Source organism: Bubalus kerabau, chromosome 11, assembly GCF_029407905.1.
Source record: "Bubalus kerabau isolate K-KA32 ecotype Philippines breed swamp buffalo chromosome 11, PCC_UOA_SB_1v2, whole genome shotgun sequence".
In the NCBI taxonomy this organism is placed as follows: Eukaryota; Metazoa; Chordata; class Mammalia; order Artiodactyla; family Bovidae; genus Bubalus; species Bubalus kerabau.
Window position 1 is genome coordinate 22,682,179 of NC_073634.1, and position 19,484 is coordinate 22,701,662.

The following is a 19,484-nucleotide window of genomic DNA, read 5'->3' on the forward strand; positions in this document are numbered from 1 at the left end:
TGGCAGAAGTGTGTGAAAAATACACTGTTTTTCAATTGAGTCTCAAACAGTTAAATACTTGCTCTTAAACTGTGAAGTATCCATGATTAGGAAACAAGCTTAGTTCTCTTAAGTCTCCAATTTGGGCAAACATTTAGTTAATAATGATAATGATAATAATAGCTATAATTTAATGATAAGACGAACTGAATAAATGACTCAGCCATATGAGACTGACAAATGACCAATTTTCTCTAAACACCTATTTGCTGTCAATGAAAAACAAAACCTGCTTAAAATGTTAACATTGTATCACAAAGTAGTATATCTTATATGCTATATCTAAAAAAACTGAATTTCTATAAATATAGGAGGATATATAAGTCTCATAATCCAGGAACATTTTTACAAAGAGCTAACAGATGAACTGCAATACAAAAACTGCCCCCAAATTCATCACCATCATCTCTGTACAACATTCTCAGGTATACATTCTTACTGGGGTTTGCAACATTAGCTAATATGCCTGTGTAAAGAAACTGGTTGCTTTACCTGAAGTCCAATGCTGGCACTTTGTGAAAGACTGCTACACAGCTAGGTATCATTATCAAGACTGTATTTAAATAAAGCATTTTTCTTTTTAAGAAAACGGGATTCTCATACCTTCTCATCTTGAGTGGACAGCAAGAGGAATATAATTTATTTCAGAAAAATAAATTTACACGTGGTACATGTAAAAGCATTAGCCACAATTTAATTGATTTTAAATTACATTTTAGGGGGTGGAATGAATTGGGAGATTGGGATTGACAAGCATATAGTACTGTATATGAAATAGATAACTAATGAGAACCTACTGTAGAGCACAAGAACTCTAATCAATGCTCTATAGTGATCTAAATGAGAAGGAAATCTAAAAAAAGAGAGAGATACGTTTATGTATAAATGATTCACTTTGCTATACAGCAGAAACTAACACGACATTGTAAAGCAACTATACTTCAAGAAAAACAATTTTATTTTTATAATTACATTTCTAGGTTCCACTTAAAGAGATATGATTTGTTATTTTTTAACAGAACTCCTGGACTGACCTTGCATTTGGAAATAGCTTGTAGTCCATACCCACGCATTACCTGATTGTTTTAACAGCTTCTTCGTCTCTTTCCACATCAAGATCAGATGGATCCAAGAAAAACATTTTATCTTCTGGGGGAGATGGTTCTTCTGTGTCATCCAAGCCCCGACTACCATCACTGTTCATGTCACTACTGTCAATATCCATTGGTATATCTGTATCTGTTCCCAAAGTAGATGGCTCTGGCAAAGTTTTAAATGAATTCAGAATTTTACATTAATGGAATATCAATACACCTAAATAGAGACAGTATATCAAATGTGAAAACCATTTTTAAAATTCTTAAATGAAATTACAGAAAAATATTTTTATGATTCAAGTTAAAGAAATATTTCTTAGGATGATGTAAGTATAAAAATCATAAGGCAGAAAATTAACTTGATTGCATCATAATTTTAAATTTTGATATGACAAAAGATACTAGAAGCAAAGTAAAAGGTTAGCCACTATATTATAGACCTGGTCAGCTCATTTTCCACAAGTGTCTAAGACAATACAATGAAAAAAGAACATTCTGTTCAGTGTATGGTCATAGGACAAATGGATATTTATATGCAAAAAAGAAAAAAGGAAATTGGGAAGATTTCCTTAAATCAATTACAAAAATTAACTTAAAGTAGATCACAGACCTAAATAATCTATAACACTCTTAGAAGAAAGCATAGGAGTAAACTTTGGGATTGTGAGTTAGGCAAAGCCTTCTTAGATATACCACCAAAAACCTAAATGACAAGAAAAAACAAATATATTGGACTTCATCAAAATTTAAAACTTCTCTGCTACAAATGACACCTCAAAGAAAGTGAAAAGGCAGTGTACAGAATGGTAGAAAGTATCTGCAAATCATGTATCAAATAAGGGACTTGTATCCAGAATATCTAAAGAATTCTTACAACTCCATATTAAAAAGATAAATAAATAACCTAGTTAAATGGGTAAAGGACCAGAAGGGATACTGCTCTGAAGCAGATGTAAAAATGACCAAGAGGTATATAAAAAGATACGCAATGTCAGTTAGCCATCTGGGAAATGCACATCAAAACCATAATGAGACAACACTTCATACTCACCAGGATGGTGACAATCAAAATGACAGACAATTAACAAGTGGTGGAAAGGATACGTAGAAATGAGACTCCTCATACACTGCTGGTGGGAATGTAAAATGGTATGGCTGCTTTGGTAAACAGTTTGGCAGTCCTCAAAATATTAAACAGAGCTACCATATGACTCAACAGTTCCATTACTGGCTATCTACCCAAGTGGAATGGAAACACATGTAGTCAATTGTACTTAAATGTTCATAGCTGCCTTGTTTGTAATAGCTCCAAAATGGATACAACTCAAAGGACCATGGCTGACCAGTGATGAATGAATCAAGTGTGGAACATTCAGGCAGAGGAATACTACTCATCAATAAAAAAACAATGAAGTATTGATACATGCAACATGGATGAACCTTGAAAACATTATGCTAAGTGAAAGAAATTAGTCACAAAGACTATACATTGTATGATCCTATTTATATGAAATGTCTAGAAGGGACAAACTGATACAGATAAAAGTTGACTTAGTGGTTGCCAGGGGCTAGCAGGGAAAAGTGGATGGGACGTGACAACTAATTGGTATGGAGTTCTTCTCAGGATGACGAACACGCCCTAAAATTAGGCTGTAGTGATGGCTGCATAACTGGGAATAAACTAAATGTATGAACTGTATGGTATACAACTCATATCTCAATGAAGCTGACCAAGAATTAGTAGAATATGTAACACATGAACAAGTAATTTAGAGAGAAAAAACTCCTAATTAAACAGTAAATATCTGAAAGAGATAAATAAACATTAAAATGAATATAAATGTATTTCATATCCATTTGTCAAAAGGTAGACAAGGACAAAAATACATGAACTAGCTAAATCTAGAAAAGACTTCAATCATGTAGAAAAGCTGTATTAATTCTGAGCAACTGAAACGAAGAAACCAATCATGCTCTGTCAATGGTCTTAAACAGCAACCACAGAAAACATACCACATGAGAAAATGTTAAACTCTTAAGGAGATTAATTTCCACTCCTCATGCTTTTCCTCCTATATCCGTTCTCCTGGTAATTTTCCTAACCTAAGGCTTGAACCTAGGGCTCCTGCACTGCAGGCAGATTCTTTACCATCTGAGCTACCAGGGAAGCCTTTCCTATAGAACTACTTATATTCAATTTTTACCAGCCATGTAATATTAAGGAAAAATTATGCTGCAAGTTTACTCCTTTCTTCCAAAAAAGGTAATCACTTTGAGTGATATAATCTTGAAAAGAGGGGGAAAAAAAAGGTAAAAAGGCTAGAATGTTCAGCTAAATGATTATTTGATGGAAAAAGAGAAAGTGAGACAGTACAATGACTTCTAAAGACTATGAACTTAGATGCCAGACCACACAGATTCAAATCCCAACTCTACCACGACTGGTTGTATCTCTTAGGCAAATTATTTAATGCTTCTGTGCCTAAGTTTACTCATCTCTAAGTCCTTATCTCAAAAGGTTGTTCTTAGGTTTAAATGTCAATATATATAAAATGTTTACAATAGTGCCTGGAATTCATTAAGTAGTTAATAAATACTAGAAATATGAAATAGTTCTAGGGACAACAGCACAGTTATAAAATAAGTTTTGCTATGTCTAAAGACAAATGAGAATATGCAGCATCATTTGCCACATATGACTACAGAGTGGTAGGTGGTTAAAGGAGACCAGAGGCATAATTAAAAGTATACTATTAGCGATATCTGTATTTTGCTTGATTATTAAATCAGAAAAAAGTCAAAGAAACCAAGTAAACAAAATAAAATATGCAAATATAACCTTATATAAAGATAACACACAAAAGAATTGTGATCTTTTCTGGAAATTAAGAAAAAGACTTTCACCTCCATTGAAAGTAACCTCTCCAAGGCAGTCTCTTGGTACTTTAGATGCACATCGCTTATGGCAGTTGAATTTACAATCTAAAACAAAATATTCATCTTATTAATTTATGTAAAAAGTCAGGCAGTATCAGATATGGTTAAAGACTTTCTTTACTCACACATACAGTATTATTAATAATGATGATGAAATAATAAAGATTTCCTCTACAAGAACTCAGGTCTTAAAAGGTCTGGTTTCATATTCTTATACCATCTCTTAATAGTTGGTTAATCCCTCAGGGATCACTCAGTCTCTTTATCTGTAAAATTAAGTTTATACCGCTTATACTTTGCCAAAATGCTGCAGATCCATGCTTCCCTCCCTTATGTCACATTCTTCTTTCCATATCCCCCTTAAAGAGTTTCTCAGGCTGATTAAATCCCTTTCCAACATATGTCAGGCAGTTACTTTCAATTCCTAATTATCAGGACCTGGTACATACGCAGAAAAGAAATTGCAATGCTACAACCATTTTTTAGGAATTAGTAAGAGCTTTCCCAGACAACCTTGCAAGAAAGGACTGAGCTTCTCACGCACAAGGTCCCCCACCTGTAGTATATAATGGCTCTCTTCAGCCTGCAAGAACCTCAGAGCTGATTGCACTGCAGATGAGTGTCAGTGACGTCCAAGCTGTTCAATACTACTGTGTAACTCATGGTTCTCAAATTGTGGTCACCAGGCCCGGAACATCAGCATCTTTTGAGATGCCCGATCTTGTTTGGGCCCCACCCCTAACCTACTACGTCAGCAGCTCAGGGAGTGAGGTTGAGAAACGGGTACTTTAATGACTTCTTTAGTTAATTAACATTAAAACTGAAACCCACTGCTATAACTACTATCTAACACCACCTTCAAAATAATTCTACCAACAATAAATGGGTAAAAATAATTTCAAGTCCTGATTTAGAATAATTTTGTAACTTCTATAACTGAAGAAAACTCTTGGTATCATGCCAATAGAATACAGAAAGGTCATTATAAGAAAAAGCTCTATGAAATAATAATTTGGTGGATGAGAAAATCTGCATTATGTAATGTCTTTAAAAAGGTGAGGCCCTAGGAAAATTCACACGAACTAGTATTAACACTGGCATACATTTAAATGTTTGTTTTTTATCTCATGAGGTTTGCAAATTGTGAAAATAACAAGGTTTCCCTTTCCCTCTGAAATGTAAAGCCAAGTTTACCACCCATATGCAGCAAGTATGTAGTTCTAATGACAGTCACTTACACTTCTCTATATTCCTGCCCATGTTTTTTATTAATTTATTTATGTTTTCTTTTATCCTATATGTGCTTATATAAGCTGCCCTGAAATTTTAACATAACAAAGTGGAAAACAGATGAATGAATAAATTAATTGCTCTTAGAATTGTATATTTTTCTCAAATGATCCTGCATAACTGTTTTATCTTAACTATTTTTTTCTTAGCTTAACAAGTGAATGAAAATGTCTATTTTACTTTTGAAGTAAAAATACAGGGATTACTGAATAAATTATGCCTTTTTGATACTTTGTGAACCATATAAGCATAAAACATTATTCTTTTAGAGCTCTAAGAAGTTAAACTACTAAGCCAGTCACATAGTTAATTGATTTTATTTCAAAATTCATTAATCTACTTACATATTTTATTCAATTGTTCTTTTAAAAAGTACTGTGCTTTTTTGCATGTGGTTTTAGAATGTTTCTGTTCTACTCAGCAGAACGGCATATTTACTACCTTTACTAAGATTATCTGCTGGCTAGAATTTGTACATCTGTTCTTAATGTTCTTTCCCAAAACATTCTTTAGTGGCTGCTTGCCAGTACACTTTAGTGTTGATATTTAAAGTATTAATTTATATATTAACTCATATTCAAAAGTAAGCTGTTGAAATAAAATTTCAACATTTAATTAAGCTTGCCTGATGGTTATTAAATACTGGCAACAAATGTACAATGTATTCTCTATGTATGTAGCCAAATATTGCTAAAAAAAGTTTTCTTATATACTTATAAATTAAATTTATGCATAAATTATTTAATTCAACACTGAAAACAGAACTTTTGTTGCAAAGATCTCAATTCCAATGTTTTACCTAGATAAAACTAGGTAATTCAATTCCACAAATACTTTTACATAAAAAGTATGGTATCAAGAAGTAATGATAATTACAGTAATCACATGAAAAATAAGTACATAAGATTACAGACAGATTACTTATATCTTATCTTGGCTCAATGCCTAATAACACATTTAATATCTCTATTTTGGTTTTCACATAGTTGTGCAGCACTGTTGAGAAGATGCGAGACAAAAAGATAAAAGCATCTTTTAAAAGCATTAAAACATTATGTAACTACAGGAAACCATTACTCTATTAAAAACATAGTTCATTAGAGATGTTTTTGGAATTCTATGACAGTGTTTTGGGTTAGTATCTAAATATAGATGGTCCCCATAATAATTCCAGTAGCTTCCACTATTTCTGCCTGTTTCAGTGTGATTGTTTAGAATGACAATTTTGGTACAGCTCTCACAGCCACATAATTAAAGCAAAAATAAAACTCTTGTAACATGTTGCTGTGTGTGTGTGTGCGTGTATGAATACTTAATGGAAAGTTCAGTTCAGTCACTCAGTCGTGTCCAGCTCTTTGCGACCCCATGGACTGCAGCACGCCAGGCCTCCTGTCCATCACCAACTCCCAGAGCTTGCTCACTCATGTCCATCGAGTCGGTGATTCCATTTAATGGAAAGAGGAGGGCATTATTTTATATTTTGGGTAGTGTCTGGCTCTGGAATCAGAAAGACTTAAGCTCAAATATTAGCTTACCTGCTCACTAATGGTTCCATATTGACAATTGTTAAGCAGCCACATCTCACAGATTCAAATTCTAGTTTTTCTGTTTACACTCTAATTTTTCTTTAGCATAGCTCCTGGTACAGAATACACATGTTGCTGATACTAGTCATCGTTAATAGATACACATATATGCATATTTCTTTTTTAACTATGAGACCAATTTATTTGCTTAAGCCTTCTGAAGTAAAAAGTATTTTATGTTATATTTGCTAACAAAAACAAATATGAATTTTACTTCAGAAAATCATGCAATCCTACCTTTACACTGCATTCCCTGGCGAAAGAGGCCTTTCAGTAACCGCTTGCAGTACTGACATATCGTGGGACGGGTGTATGAGTGAACAGCAAACGTGTGTGGGACTTTCACCCTGCACATGACCATCTTTTCCATCCAGATTGGGCGACCACTCCAAGAAGGAATTCTCTTACTAGGTTCTTGGTGAACATGTGACTAAAACATAAGTAATTTCCATAGTGTAAGTCAACATTAAAAACAAAGTCTTCAGATCAGGGTTTGACCACAGAAGTCATTTATTTCAAACACTAAAGCCACAAATAAAAAAATGTGGATCTAAGCAGTTTCCCTTGGAAGCTTAACTTACCAACCCTTGAAAAAGAAAAGCGTAGAATTTTTTTGCTATTATTTATGCAAGGTATTTTCATCCTCACAGATATGTATCCATTGATTAACTATTATTTGCCAGGCACATATGACATTTCACAAATAAAAAACAAAACCTTAAAATGAGTTTATAACATTCAAATTCCTTACCAAGAAATTAATTACAGGAAAATTAAGTAAATTTAGAAGGGTTAGTGCTGCTCATGTTGAGCTACTGAACACAACGTCTGAAAATATTTTGAAACAAGTCTTGGTTTTTAAAATCTATTTTAATAAATACTAAAATAAGTATGTAAAAATCTTTCATTAATAATGGCAGATGTAAATTAAAACAACTTTACCCTTAGTAATAATGCTTTAAGAAGTTCCTTGATATTTTAAGTATATTTCAGTTATTTGGTTTTTTCCCTCTCAGGTGAGCAAAAAGAAAAATTAAAGAAGATGTGGTTAAAAATTTTTGTGCCATTTGAGGGATAAATGGATTTTTAAACTATGACCCTTTTTATGTATACCAAGGAAACAATCAATTTAATTCCAGGTCAGATCAATATAGCCCATCATATTCATTCAACATTCATTGACTGTCCTTTACTATGTATTAGAAATATGAAAATGGATACGGTCCTTATTCTCAAGGACAAAATCCAAATACCTAACTGCCTTCTAGATGCACTGCAGACCTTGCTGTAGCTGCTTGCCTCGTCACTGCCAGGACTGCCTTCTATAACCAGTAATGTGGGTAACTCAGAATTGAGTCGCTGTACATTGATATGTTCAACCAACAGAAGCCAAAAGAAATCAAAAGACAGAGAAGTGTACAGCAGAAATGAGAGAAGAAAATAAAGGGCTTTTTTCCTGAAGGAAGTAGGAGGAAGGAAAAAAGAAAAGGGATGACCACTGGAGGAAAGCACTATAAAAACAACACAAATACAGCCTCTGCTCGATAGTTTTTCAATAATGTGTAGCCAGAAACGTTCTAAAGCAAATTATGAAGCAATTTAAGAAAAGTACAAAAAGAATGTCAAAACCCAAACCAAACTTGCAGACTTCAGCTGTCTAAGGTGTCCTGCTCTAGTCTGGCCCAACCCTCCTCCACGTACAGAGCACCGTCAGCAAAAGGAACACTGAAGTGATTCCTCAGAGCTGATAAAGCAGCCAGCAGGAACCAGAAACGGATGCCTTCAGCTTTTGCTTATCCCTGGGCCCCCAGTCTAGTGGTGACTCAACACTGTGTTTCTCTTGCTCTGCTTCAACCACTTAGTCTATGTCTCAAGCTTAAAACAAACACGTGGACTGACCTGAGTTACACCTGGGTCTTCTACTTAGCAGTACAGTGATTCTTAACCTTTTCCCCATCTCAACACCCTTGAGCAGACTGCAATCTAGCCAATAACAGTGGTTTACCATCTACTGAGTGAAGAAGGCAAGAAAGGTACAACAGACTTAATCAGAATTTGGAGGATGGAGAATGCTGGTAGAATTACCTAGAGCACTTGGCTAAAATGGGACCAGTGAGAGTAACTAGAATTGAGTGGAAGCTCTTTTCTTACATTGCTTTAATGGCCCTCTTTACAAATTACTTATTAGCTTAAATTTTCCTTTCTTTCTTATTGATGTGTAGACAGAAATTTCCTGAAAGTAATCTAATTATTTCCACAATGTGTGTTTAAACTAATTTTGGCTGAATTGCTCATAAAAACTTCATAATATTGCCAACTCTCAATCATATAAAATAATAAAGGTGATATAAAAAATTTAAAGGGGGCAATTCCCCAATTATATATATTCGACTTTGGAACATTTTTCAGTGAAAGAAATATCTCTACTTTTAATGTGCACACTTAAGAATCAAGAATTTCTTTCTACCTTGATTCTGTACTGTTCCTGCAGAAATTTTCCCAAATGGGGAACGCCCTGGTGGTCCAGTGCTTAGGACTTTATGCTTTCATAGCCAAGGGTGCAGGTTTGATCCCTGGTCAGGGAACTAAAATTCTACAAGTCACGCATGGGGCAGGAAAAAAAAAAGTTTCTCCCAAATGCACTGAGATGAACGTTAATCTCTCTCATCTCCAAACAGCCATCACTCAACATTGGTTTCTCTAAACCTGGTGGTTCCATTTTAACCAAATTCAACGAACAGTCTATTTTCTTCTGCCTCTCCACCTCTTTACTTGATTCCCTTTACAGTGATTTCAGACACTGACAGAAACTGCCTTATTACATGACAACCCAAGGGTCAGATTCAAAGGCTTCTATTCCAAACTGGCCTTCTCTTATGTCAGTAGTTAGTGAAGTTTAATATTTTGACTCCTTAGAAACTTTTCTTCCTCATGCTTTATCTATGAAACCAAGACAACAGCTACATGCCTGCCAGGATTGTGGTGCGGATTACAGAAGAAAAGGTAAGTAAAGCATCCCAGCACGAAGACTGGCATCTGACAAGTTACGAGGTGCTTCCTGCAGCCACTTAGAGTGAGTTCTTCTCTAAACCTGGTTCAGACTCGGACGCTCCCATCTCTTCACTGTTTCCTCTACTCCTTTAGATTGTCCGCTTTTACCACTCTTCCTCCCCTCTGATTTTCCTCCATGAGCTCTCAGCTCTTCTTACTGAATGTACCTTCATTTTTGAGACGGTATTCTTTACTACAGTTTCTACTTGTTCTAAAACACTGCACAATCTATCCAATTCAAACACGTCACTCTCCTTATACTTCTGTAAAGAATTTTCATCTTCCGGGTAAAATATAAATGAATAAATTAAAACTGAATACCTTATTCATCTGTTCGGTCCTGTTATTTCCTAATCTTGTAATACTCAGTGGGTATGGCTGACAAACCAGTACCATTTGTGGGGTTCTTAAAACAACATATGTTCATTCTACAGCCCCCAATTCGAGCCAAGTTTCCCTGTGTAGCTTGTGTGTAAAATGCATTAATTTTTCTATTATCAATCTTTCCCTAAACTTTTGCATGTATTTATAATAACTCCTCATTCTCAGTTCTAATGCTACAGCACTCATCTTATACTTTAAAAATGTCATAGTAGGGCTATGCAATATGGAAATGTGGGATTTTTGTGAAAGAATTTCAGAAGCTTCTATTTTAGTTCCTCAATTTAGCGAAATCTTGTGATAAAGCTGTCAAGACAGCAGTCCAATGGCTTGATTTTGCCATTAATATATAGAAGGCCAAAGGGGTTACAGAAATAACTAAATTAAGACTGTAATCTACGGATGGAAGTTATTTAAAGTAGTACCAAATAAGTAAGGCAGTTATTTCTTTCTTCCCCAATCTACTACATTTGATTTACACATAAGCAGATCTGGGTTAAATTCTAAAATTGCTTACTAATTTCTGTGACTTTAGTCAAGTCACTTGATAATTCTGAGTGCCAGCTATCTCACAGTATACAGACCTCACTGGAATACCGTAAAGATGAGTGATGTCACTCAAACACTTATTCATTTATGGCTGAGCGCCAACTAAAGTACAAGATACGGAGCTTGGGCATGGTGAGGCAAAGACAGACATGAATACTGTCTTCTCTAAACAGTTAAACTCCTTGAGGACAATCTAGTATACAAATGCTGTGATATTATGGTAGAATGCTATACACACCATCAAGGAGGTTTGAAAAGTGGTATGGCATTCAGAAAAATAACTTCTAGGTAAAGGGAAATCAAGTAAGGTAGCTGTTGAGCTAGGTCTAGAAAAAGCATATAGGATAGATATCAACAAGAGCAAATGTAGGGGGGTGGGGAGAAAGGATGTGTTCAGGGAATGCTGAATACTACAGATTGTCGGAAATGCAGAATATATAGAGGTTTCCTTGAAGGGAGCGATCTAATTGGTTGCTGACTATTAAGCTGTAGTGCAGTGTGGAGAACAGGAGTCAGGATACTGGTCAGGAGACTGATCTCGTGGTTCAAGTGATAGGGTGATCTCAAACTATACAACATGCAATTCATTGCTACTGGTAAGCCCTGTTTACAGTGATACATTTTAAGTTTCTTAAGTGTAGGAACGCTACTGTTCTTTAGTATATAACTTATGATTTAGGATGACATCATATATACTGTAGAAACATAAAGAGTAAGTGGTAAAAATGCCCTCTATTATCTTAGAGTACATACCTCTTCAGTGGGAAGGGCTACATAGTCAGTCTGCAGGAGTCTTGGAACTGAGAGGCCAGGTCCTGGCAGGGATACATTTGAGAGACGTCTCTTTCTTACACCACTACAGTTATTTGGAATCTTGAAGGCACATCGTTTATGATAATTTAATCCACAGCCTAAATATATTTTAAAAGGTTAAAAAAAATTTTTTTAACTTAACCATCTAAGTGCATACATTAAAAAAAAAGGTGCTTCTTTTATTTTCTCTGGCAGCAGTAGCTATCCTAATGAAGAACGCAGATAACAAGCTAAGAATAGGAAATGTGTAGAAAGGTTTATTTAGAAAGGTTAGGTTAGCTAAAGCAGTGGTTTCTTCAAGTGTGCTCCCCAGGGCAGCACCCAAGAATTTGTTAGAAATCTAATAAATGATTGGGCTTCACCTCAGACCTACTGAATCAGAAACTTTGGGGATGGGGCCTTGCAAAGTAATGTTTCAGCAAATCCTCAAGGTGATTCTGATACATAGTGAAGTTTGAGAACCACTGGCTTAAATAACTTCAGCAAACTGTGGACTATGACATGTGAAAATTACATGCAATTCAGATTTCAGTGCTCATAAATAATTTTTTGGAACACAGCATTCTCACAGTTTACCACCTGCCCATGGCTATTTTCATGCTGCAATGGCAAAGTTAAGCCACTGCAACTGAGACCACGTGGCCAGAAAAACTTAAAATACCAGTATGTACCCTCTGGTCCTTTACAGAACAAGTATACTGACAAATCAGATGTGCACCTGCATCCTACCCCCCTGGCAATTCTAATACAGAACAACCAGATTGCTCTGCTTCCAAACCTTGGGTACTACCTAGTCACTGACCAATGATCTTATTTTTTCATTGATGATTAAAGAATGTAAATGTGAAAACTTATTTCAAATTATCAAAAATTTAGAACACATACCTTCACATTTCAGTCCCTGGCGTACCAATCCCCAAAGCATCTCACCACAGTAATCACAGAAAGTAGGCGCTTTGTAAGAATGCACATAGAGAGTATGTGGACGAATCTGGAAGTCTTCTACTGTGGCCAAAGCTTTAAAAATAAGAAAAATATTCAAATAAACCCTATACTTGCAGTTGTGATAAGATTAAGAACATCAACCATAAGCATTTATGTCAAAGTATACAGATTTCTTTTTCTGAAACTCATCTTTCACCCATAAAAAATTATTTTAAGACTTTAACATCATGGTTTTCTAACTTTATTTAAGAAGCTGACAAATTTAAATAATTTGATCTCCAAAAGTACGTATTTTGACCTCCAAAAGCATTTTCTTGGAGTCAGATTGCAAATGATTGTCATATTTATTTTAGCTAGTTAAAAACTATTTAACTTATAATGTACTGGGAAATAGAACACTAAATTTTAAAAAATTATAAAACTTAACATTAACTTATAGCAATGTTTCTGGGAGAAATGCACTCAGTCCTCATTTAGGATCCCAGGATACACTCTGTCTGTTCTCCACAGTCCCAGTGGATAAGAAAGAGACTCTTTTCCCCTCTGTGAGCAACTCAACAGTAGCAGATGCATCCATCATCAGACATCCTTTCAACATCACGTGCAAGTCACTATGGATATCCCTGTGGGCTGATGTAGGCTCCAGAGCAAAAAAGGAACAGATATGAGCATGACCACCGGGAAGACAGGGAGTGAAGCCCCTCTACAATGGAAAGACAAGGACTGGGATGTGTACAGAATTTGGGGTTGTAGTGGAGAAGATAAACAGTAAGGATTAGAGACTAATAAGGAAAGGTGGTGATCAGAAAGAGCCTCAAGACTGCAAAGATGAAACTGGGAAGAGGGAAAAAAATGGTGGCAGAATGCTGGACTCTAGGCCTGGCCTTTCTTCCTTTCCTTCTCTCCCATCTCTTTATTTATTTTTTCCCTCCCTCTACGTCTCTCCCTCCCTCTTTCCTTTGCTGCCAAACACAAGTTCTACAGGCCTACTACACACCTTCTTTATTCCTTGACACTTCTCACTAGCTATCCTGCCCACCTGCTGTCGGATGAGGTAAGAAATAGCAGGGCTAAGGAACAATGGACGGCAAGAATGGGTGAGAGGGGAAAACAGAGAATAAGAAAATGTCCACGAAGAAAAAGAAGAGAAGGAGCATTGTTTAAGTCATGGAATCAACCAATATTGCAGTTTCCTCTTCCACATTTTCATTATTTCTTTTTTTTCCTTCTGATTTTCTTCTCCAAATCGTCACAGAAATGGGAAAAGGAAACAGAATTTCAGTGTAATTGTTTCATTTCTTTGAGTCAAAAGAGGAATATAGTCCTCTTCCAATTCAACTGATAATTCCCTTAGCTTTAAATAATTCAGGGCTTATTTTCCTGAGGGCTTCCCTGGTGACTCAGATGGTAAAGAGCCTGCCTGCAATATGGGAGACCTGGGTTCGATCCCTGGGTTGGGAAGGTGCCCTGGAGAAGGAAATGGCAACCCACTCCAGTGTTCTTGCCTGGAGAATTCCATGAACGGAGGAGCCTGGTGGGCTACGGTCATGGGGTCACAATGAGTTGGACACAACTGAGCGACTAACACTTTCTTTCTTATTTTCCTATTTTCTCATCTGTGATGTAACCTTCCTGAAAGTAAAAATCATGTCAGTTCAGTCGCTCAGTCGTGTCCGACTCTCTGCGACCCCATGAATCACAGCACGCCAGGCCTCCCTGTCCATCACCAACTCCCGGAGTTTACCAGGACTCACGTCCATCGAGTCAGTGATGCCATCCAGCCATCTCATCCTCTGTCGTTCCCTTCTCCTCTTGCCCCCAATCCCTCCCAGCATCAGAGTCTTTTCCAATGAGTCAACTCTTTGCATGAGGTGGCCAAAGTACTGGAGTTCCAGCTTCAGCATCATTCCTTCCAAAGAAAGGGTTGATCTCCTTCAGAATGGACTTGTTGGATCTCCTTGCAGTCCAAGGGACTCTCAAGAGTCTTCTCCAACACCACAGTTCAAAAGCATCAATTCTTCGGCACTCAGCCTTCTTCACAGTCCAACTCTCACATCCATACATGACCAGCTTCGACTAGATGGACCTTTGTTGACAAAGTAAGGTATTTGCTTTCTAATATGCTGTCTAGGTTGGTCACAGCTTTCCTTCCAAGGAGTAAGCGTCTTTTAATTTCATGGCTGCAGTCACCATCTGCAGTGATTTTGGAACCCAGAAAAATAAAGTCTGACACTGTTTTCCCATCTATTTGCCATGACGTGATGGGACCGGATGCCATGATCTTCGTTTTCTGAATGTTGAGCTTTAAGCTCAACACAGAAGTAAGCAACTATAGTATTTACAAAGTATAATTAAATATAGCATTTAGTTCAAGCCCCCCCCCCCAAAAAAAAAGGTTCTTTGGGAGGAAAAAAAAGGCAACAAAATAAAAGAAACTATTTACTTACCTGAGAGAACAACTTCTACTAGGTCTCCTTCGTGTATTTCATCTGCTGAGGTAATGAGCTGCAGAATATTTTCTGAGTTCATATCATGGCGAAAAAGAAGAATTTTGTCATACATGCCAAAGAATCCACACTCTGGAAACTGTAGGAAAAGAGTCCTATATCAGTATACTCATTTCGTAAGTAAATGTCTCAATCTTATGAAATAATTTTAAATGTACTTTTGTTGTTGTTGTTTAGTTATCAAGTCGTGTCCAATTCTCTGCAACCCCATGGACTGCAGCATGCCAGGCTTCCCTGTCCCTCATCATCTCCTGGAGACACTATTTGCTAACAATTTTATTAATATCCAAATTAGATCAACGATGTGCTCAAGCATCTTGGATAATTCTCAAGTTCAAAAACATAAAAGTAAGCAATATAAAGAATTACTGATATCTTAAAACATTTGTCTCTTAGAAGTGTAGAATTTCTTTACTCAGTTATTGATGAAGAATACAATCTTCAATTTAGTGCTATTCTTACAAAGACTGAGAGATGAGCAGTCTTTCCTGTCCTTTAGAACTGAGCTTCCCATCTAGTCAACTACCAGCCATACTGTTGTTGTTCAATATGGACACATGTAGTTATTTAAACTTAAGCTAATTAAAAATAAATTAAAAAGTTGAGTTTCTTAGTCTAGCCATATTCCCTGTGCTCAATTACCACGCTAATCTAGCTTGAGTAATGCTTTCTCTTAACTTTTACATCTTGATGGTTTACCAAGTTTAATATCTTCTTTATGGAGTCAACTCACTGTATCCTCTAAATAAGATATCCTGACCTTGGATGATTTTTCCTTGTTCCCATCCAGTTGGTTTTGTAATGAGCAGTTTGATCATGTAACTAATCAGGTTTTCCTGTTTACTTTGCCCACTGAAAAAGGCCAAGCCAAACTTGTAGCCCACTTCTACATCAATTAAGGATCTTACGGCATATATTTTAGGTGCAGATACCAACCTGGTTCATCTTACTTTATGGCCTTAATTTTCCCATTAAAAATTCTTATATACATCTCTAAAAAGGTCTCAATTCTGGGGGAAAAAGTTAAATTTTTAGGAATTGAAAATAATGACTTAATTAGAAATTTTAAAGTTTACTTGCATTTTAAGAAACCTCAGTTAATAAAGTGTAGAAATATTTGGAATTTTTATAATACTATATCTTTTCAATATTTGAGTTACAGATATTTTTAAAACTTCATAACACGCTGTAAACAGATCTAACAGCATAAGAATTTTCCACTGAAAAGAGTAATACAGAATCGAAAATTATTTTCATTAGATTTTAACTTAAAATTTAAATTTACTAAAATTTTATTTAATTATTAAATTGGAAAACATCTAATGGAGAGTAAAACTTAGCTGCAACTAAAATACAACCTTAGTTGCAACAATTCTTAAGAATTAATAACAAAAGGATTCCATATTCCATCCTTATAAAATCTCTAACAAAATATTTGTATGAATAAAACTCATTTTAAAAAGTCACAATTTTTTTTTACATGTCTTGTAAGTGTACGGTCCTATGGTGTGTAAAGCTACGAGTCAGTCTTTGCCTTCCAGGGGCTTACAACCTAGTACAAAGAGAAATAAAACAAATATATAACATAAGAGAAATGCCAAGAATGAAAAAACCCTAGAAGAGGGAATAAAAAAGATAGACTATCCCTTTAAGAGTGCTATTTGAGCAGAATCATAAAAAGAGAAGCAAGATTTCCAAGGGCAGAAAGTGAAAACAAAAGGGTCATCACTGAGAAAGTAGAAGGTAAATGACAGAAGGGAAGTGGACTCTGACGACTGGAAAATGAGGTGGAGGTGGCGGTGGGCGGCGGGCAGGGACAGAAAAAAAGGCAAAAATGTACACCAGAGCCCCAGATGAACCATACAGACAGAGAAACTCAGCATCTGCAGAGCTGGGTTCTCAAGCTTTGCAACCTACAAACTATAGCACCTTAGATAAGCTGCTTAACCTCTCAAAGCTCCGTTTCTTGTCTATGAGTTAGGAATAGTAAGACTACAAGCTTTTACTTTTTTTGGTGCATCACATGGCATGCAGGATCTTAGTTCCCAGGGATCGGACCTGTGCCTCTTGCAGTGGAGGCATGGAGTCTTAACCACTGGACCTGCAGGGAAGTCCCCAGGAGTACTAGCTTTAAGTGGTTCTCGTCAAAATTAAATTATTTGACGACTATAAAACACTCAGCACTGTGATCAAATAAACACTAGTGGTTTGTGTTATTCTATACCCAAAGTGGGAGAGACAAGGGGTGCCAGAGCAAGGCACGAACATGATCAATTTTAACAGGATAATGCTGACAGCACTGAGTAGCCGGGACTGGAACAGGAAGAGGCAGAGCAAGCTCCTACAGAAGGCAGAGGCTATGGGTCAGGAGAGAGGTATCAGGGTCTGGATTATATAGAAGATAGGAAGCAAGACAAGAAACACTTCCCCCTAGAAACTACATTTGGTAAAGTATATGGATCACTAAAACCGTTTTGACCAAATCAGAACTCCCCACAACTAAACATATTAATGAGAGAAGAAAACATAAAAAATTAATGGCTTAGCAAAATTACGAGTATTAAGAATATTTATTTAAGACATACATTGTGTACCAAGCTGGAAAGCCATCAGTGATGATAAAGAACAAAGTAACTTTCTGGATTAGCAAATGTTTACATACTATATTCATCTATATGGTTGAGAAATTACACAATTCTCCAAGGGAAAGGAAATGTAATAACAACTCTGTGAAAAAGAGTTTTTTGCTATTCATGATTATATAGGTGTGTTTGGTAAGACATTTACGAATTCTCTGAAAACAAGGGTCCTCACAAAATGAAGTAACAGAAACTAGCCTGAAAAAAAGAGCCAGAGAGAATATTAAATATTGTCACTGAATATCAGGAAACAGTGTTGCCCACCATTAAAAATATTATGAATCTTGAGGCAGGAGTATCTCAAAGATAAAACACTTAAAAAGTAGAAACAAGGAAATAAACCATAAACACTCACTTAAATCTAAACAATTGTAAGGAACAACTCCATAAAAAACAACAACAACAACAAAAAACTCTGTTAATAAGCTTTGAATTTATAAAGATAGACTGTTGATGATTTTTAAAAATTCAGAAACTGGTTTTCAAGCAGGAATGAATTTGTAACATCATGTCTCACCTTTGGTCACACGCTGCAATCATCTGTGGAGCTTAAAACCATGCCTCCTATTTCACCCTAAGCATCTTTATCACTGACTTCTTTGCAGCAAGCATTTCTGCCACATAACTTACTGCCCATAAGGCAATTCTGCCATCAAAGATAAAATAACTGGTTGACAGTTTGGTTTCAAAGTATATTACCATTTCTTCTAGTTGGCAACATTATCAATGGCTTTACTGAGCTGACAAATGAGTCAGACGCTTTACTGTCTGAGCCATTAGGGAAGTCCTGACAAATGAGGATAATCTGCCCCAAAATGATTTGGTTTCTTATTTTGAAATACACTACACATCAGAGGAGAAAGAGGCTGAGGGCCTTAAAGGTACAGAACTCATCCCACATTTCTCCTGGAATTTTGGCATGTCTACCAACAGACATGTGACAGAAACAACACTGTAGAAGAAAGCTTTCACAACACAATACAAAGCTTGGTTACAAACAGGCATGCCAGTATTTGGAAAATGACACTTCTCTTAATGAAGGAAGAAATTTTAGTGAAAAAGAATAAGTGCAACACGGAACGAGAAGAAAACTGAATAAGCAAAAAACCACATACAGTTGAACAATCTGTGGGCTAGGAGTGCCAATCCCCATCCAGTCAAAAACCTATGCATAACTTGACAGCTGGCCTCTGAATCTGCAGTTCTGCACCGGCAGATTCAACTGACTGCAATCACGTAGTACTGTAGTATGTGTGAACAAAAAACTTAAATCTGACCAAAATGCCTGTGGCAAAGATATCCACAGCAAAGATGCTTAGGGGAAAGTATCAAGAACATTTAAAACAAACAAAACACACAAAGATTATTCCTAGATTTATGGTTAAGCTCTAGGGACTAGGACATGGACACCTGATTTCAAAATTTACTTTTATATTATTCAGTGTATTCAATATTAAATATATATATATATATGCATGCGTGTGTGCATGCTAAGTCATTTCAGTTGTGTCTGACTCTTCGTGACCCTATGGATTATAGCCCACTAGGCTTCTGTGTCTATCGGATTCTCTAGGTAAGAATACTGGAGAGGGTTGCTATGTCCTTCTCCAGGGGATCTTCCTGACCCAGGAATCAAACCCAAGTCTCTTA

The 19,484-nt window shown here is 36.1% G+C and overlaps 1 protein-coding gene across 5 annotated transcripts in view; it reads right to left on the minus strand.

The window, feature by feature from the left end:
• PRKD3 (protein kinase D3) overlaps positions 1-19,484 on the minus strand; it is an 86,967-nt gene that overhangs the window by 31,136 nt on the left and 36,347 nt on the right. For all 5 annotated transcript variants that reach the window (XM_055539822.1, XM_055539818.1, XM_055539819.1 and 2 more), the window contains 6 exons: positions 15,136-15,274; positions 12,629-12,760; positions 11,684-11,841; positions 7,187-7,379; positions 4,041-4,118; positions 1,116-1,299 (listed from right to left, as the gene is read on the minus strand). In XM_055539822.1, coding sequence (XP_055395797.1) covers positions 1,116-1,299; positions 4,041-4,118; positions 7,187-7,379; positions 11,684-11,841; positions 12,629-12,760; positions 15,136-15,274 — 884 coding nt within the window. The remainder of the gene's footprint in view (positions 1-1,115; positions 1,300-4,040; positions 4,119-7,186; positions 7,380-11,683; positions 11,842-12,628; positions 12,761-15,135; positions 15,275-19,484) is intronic.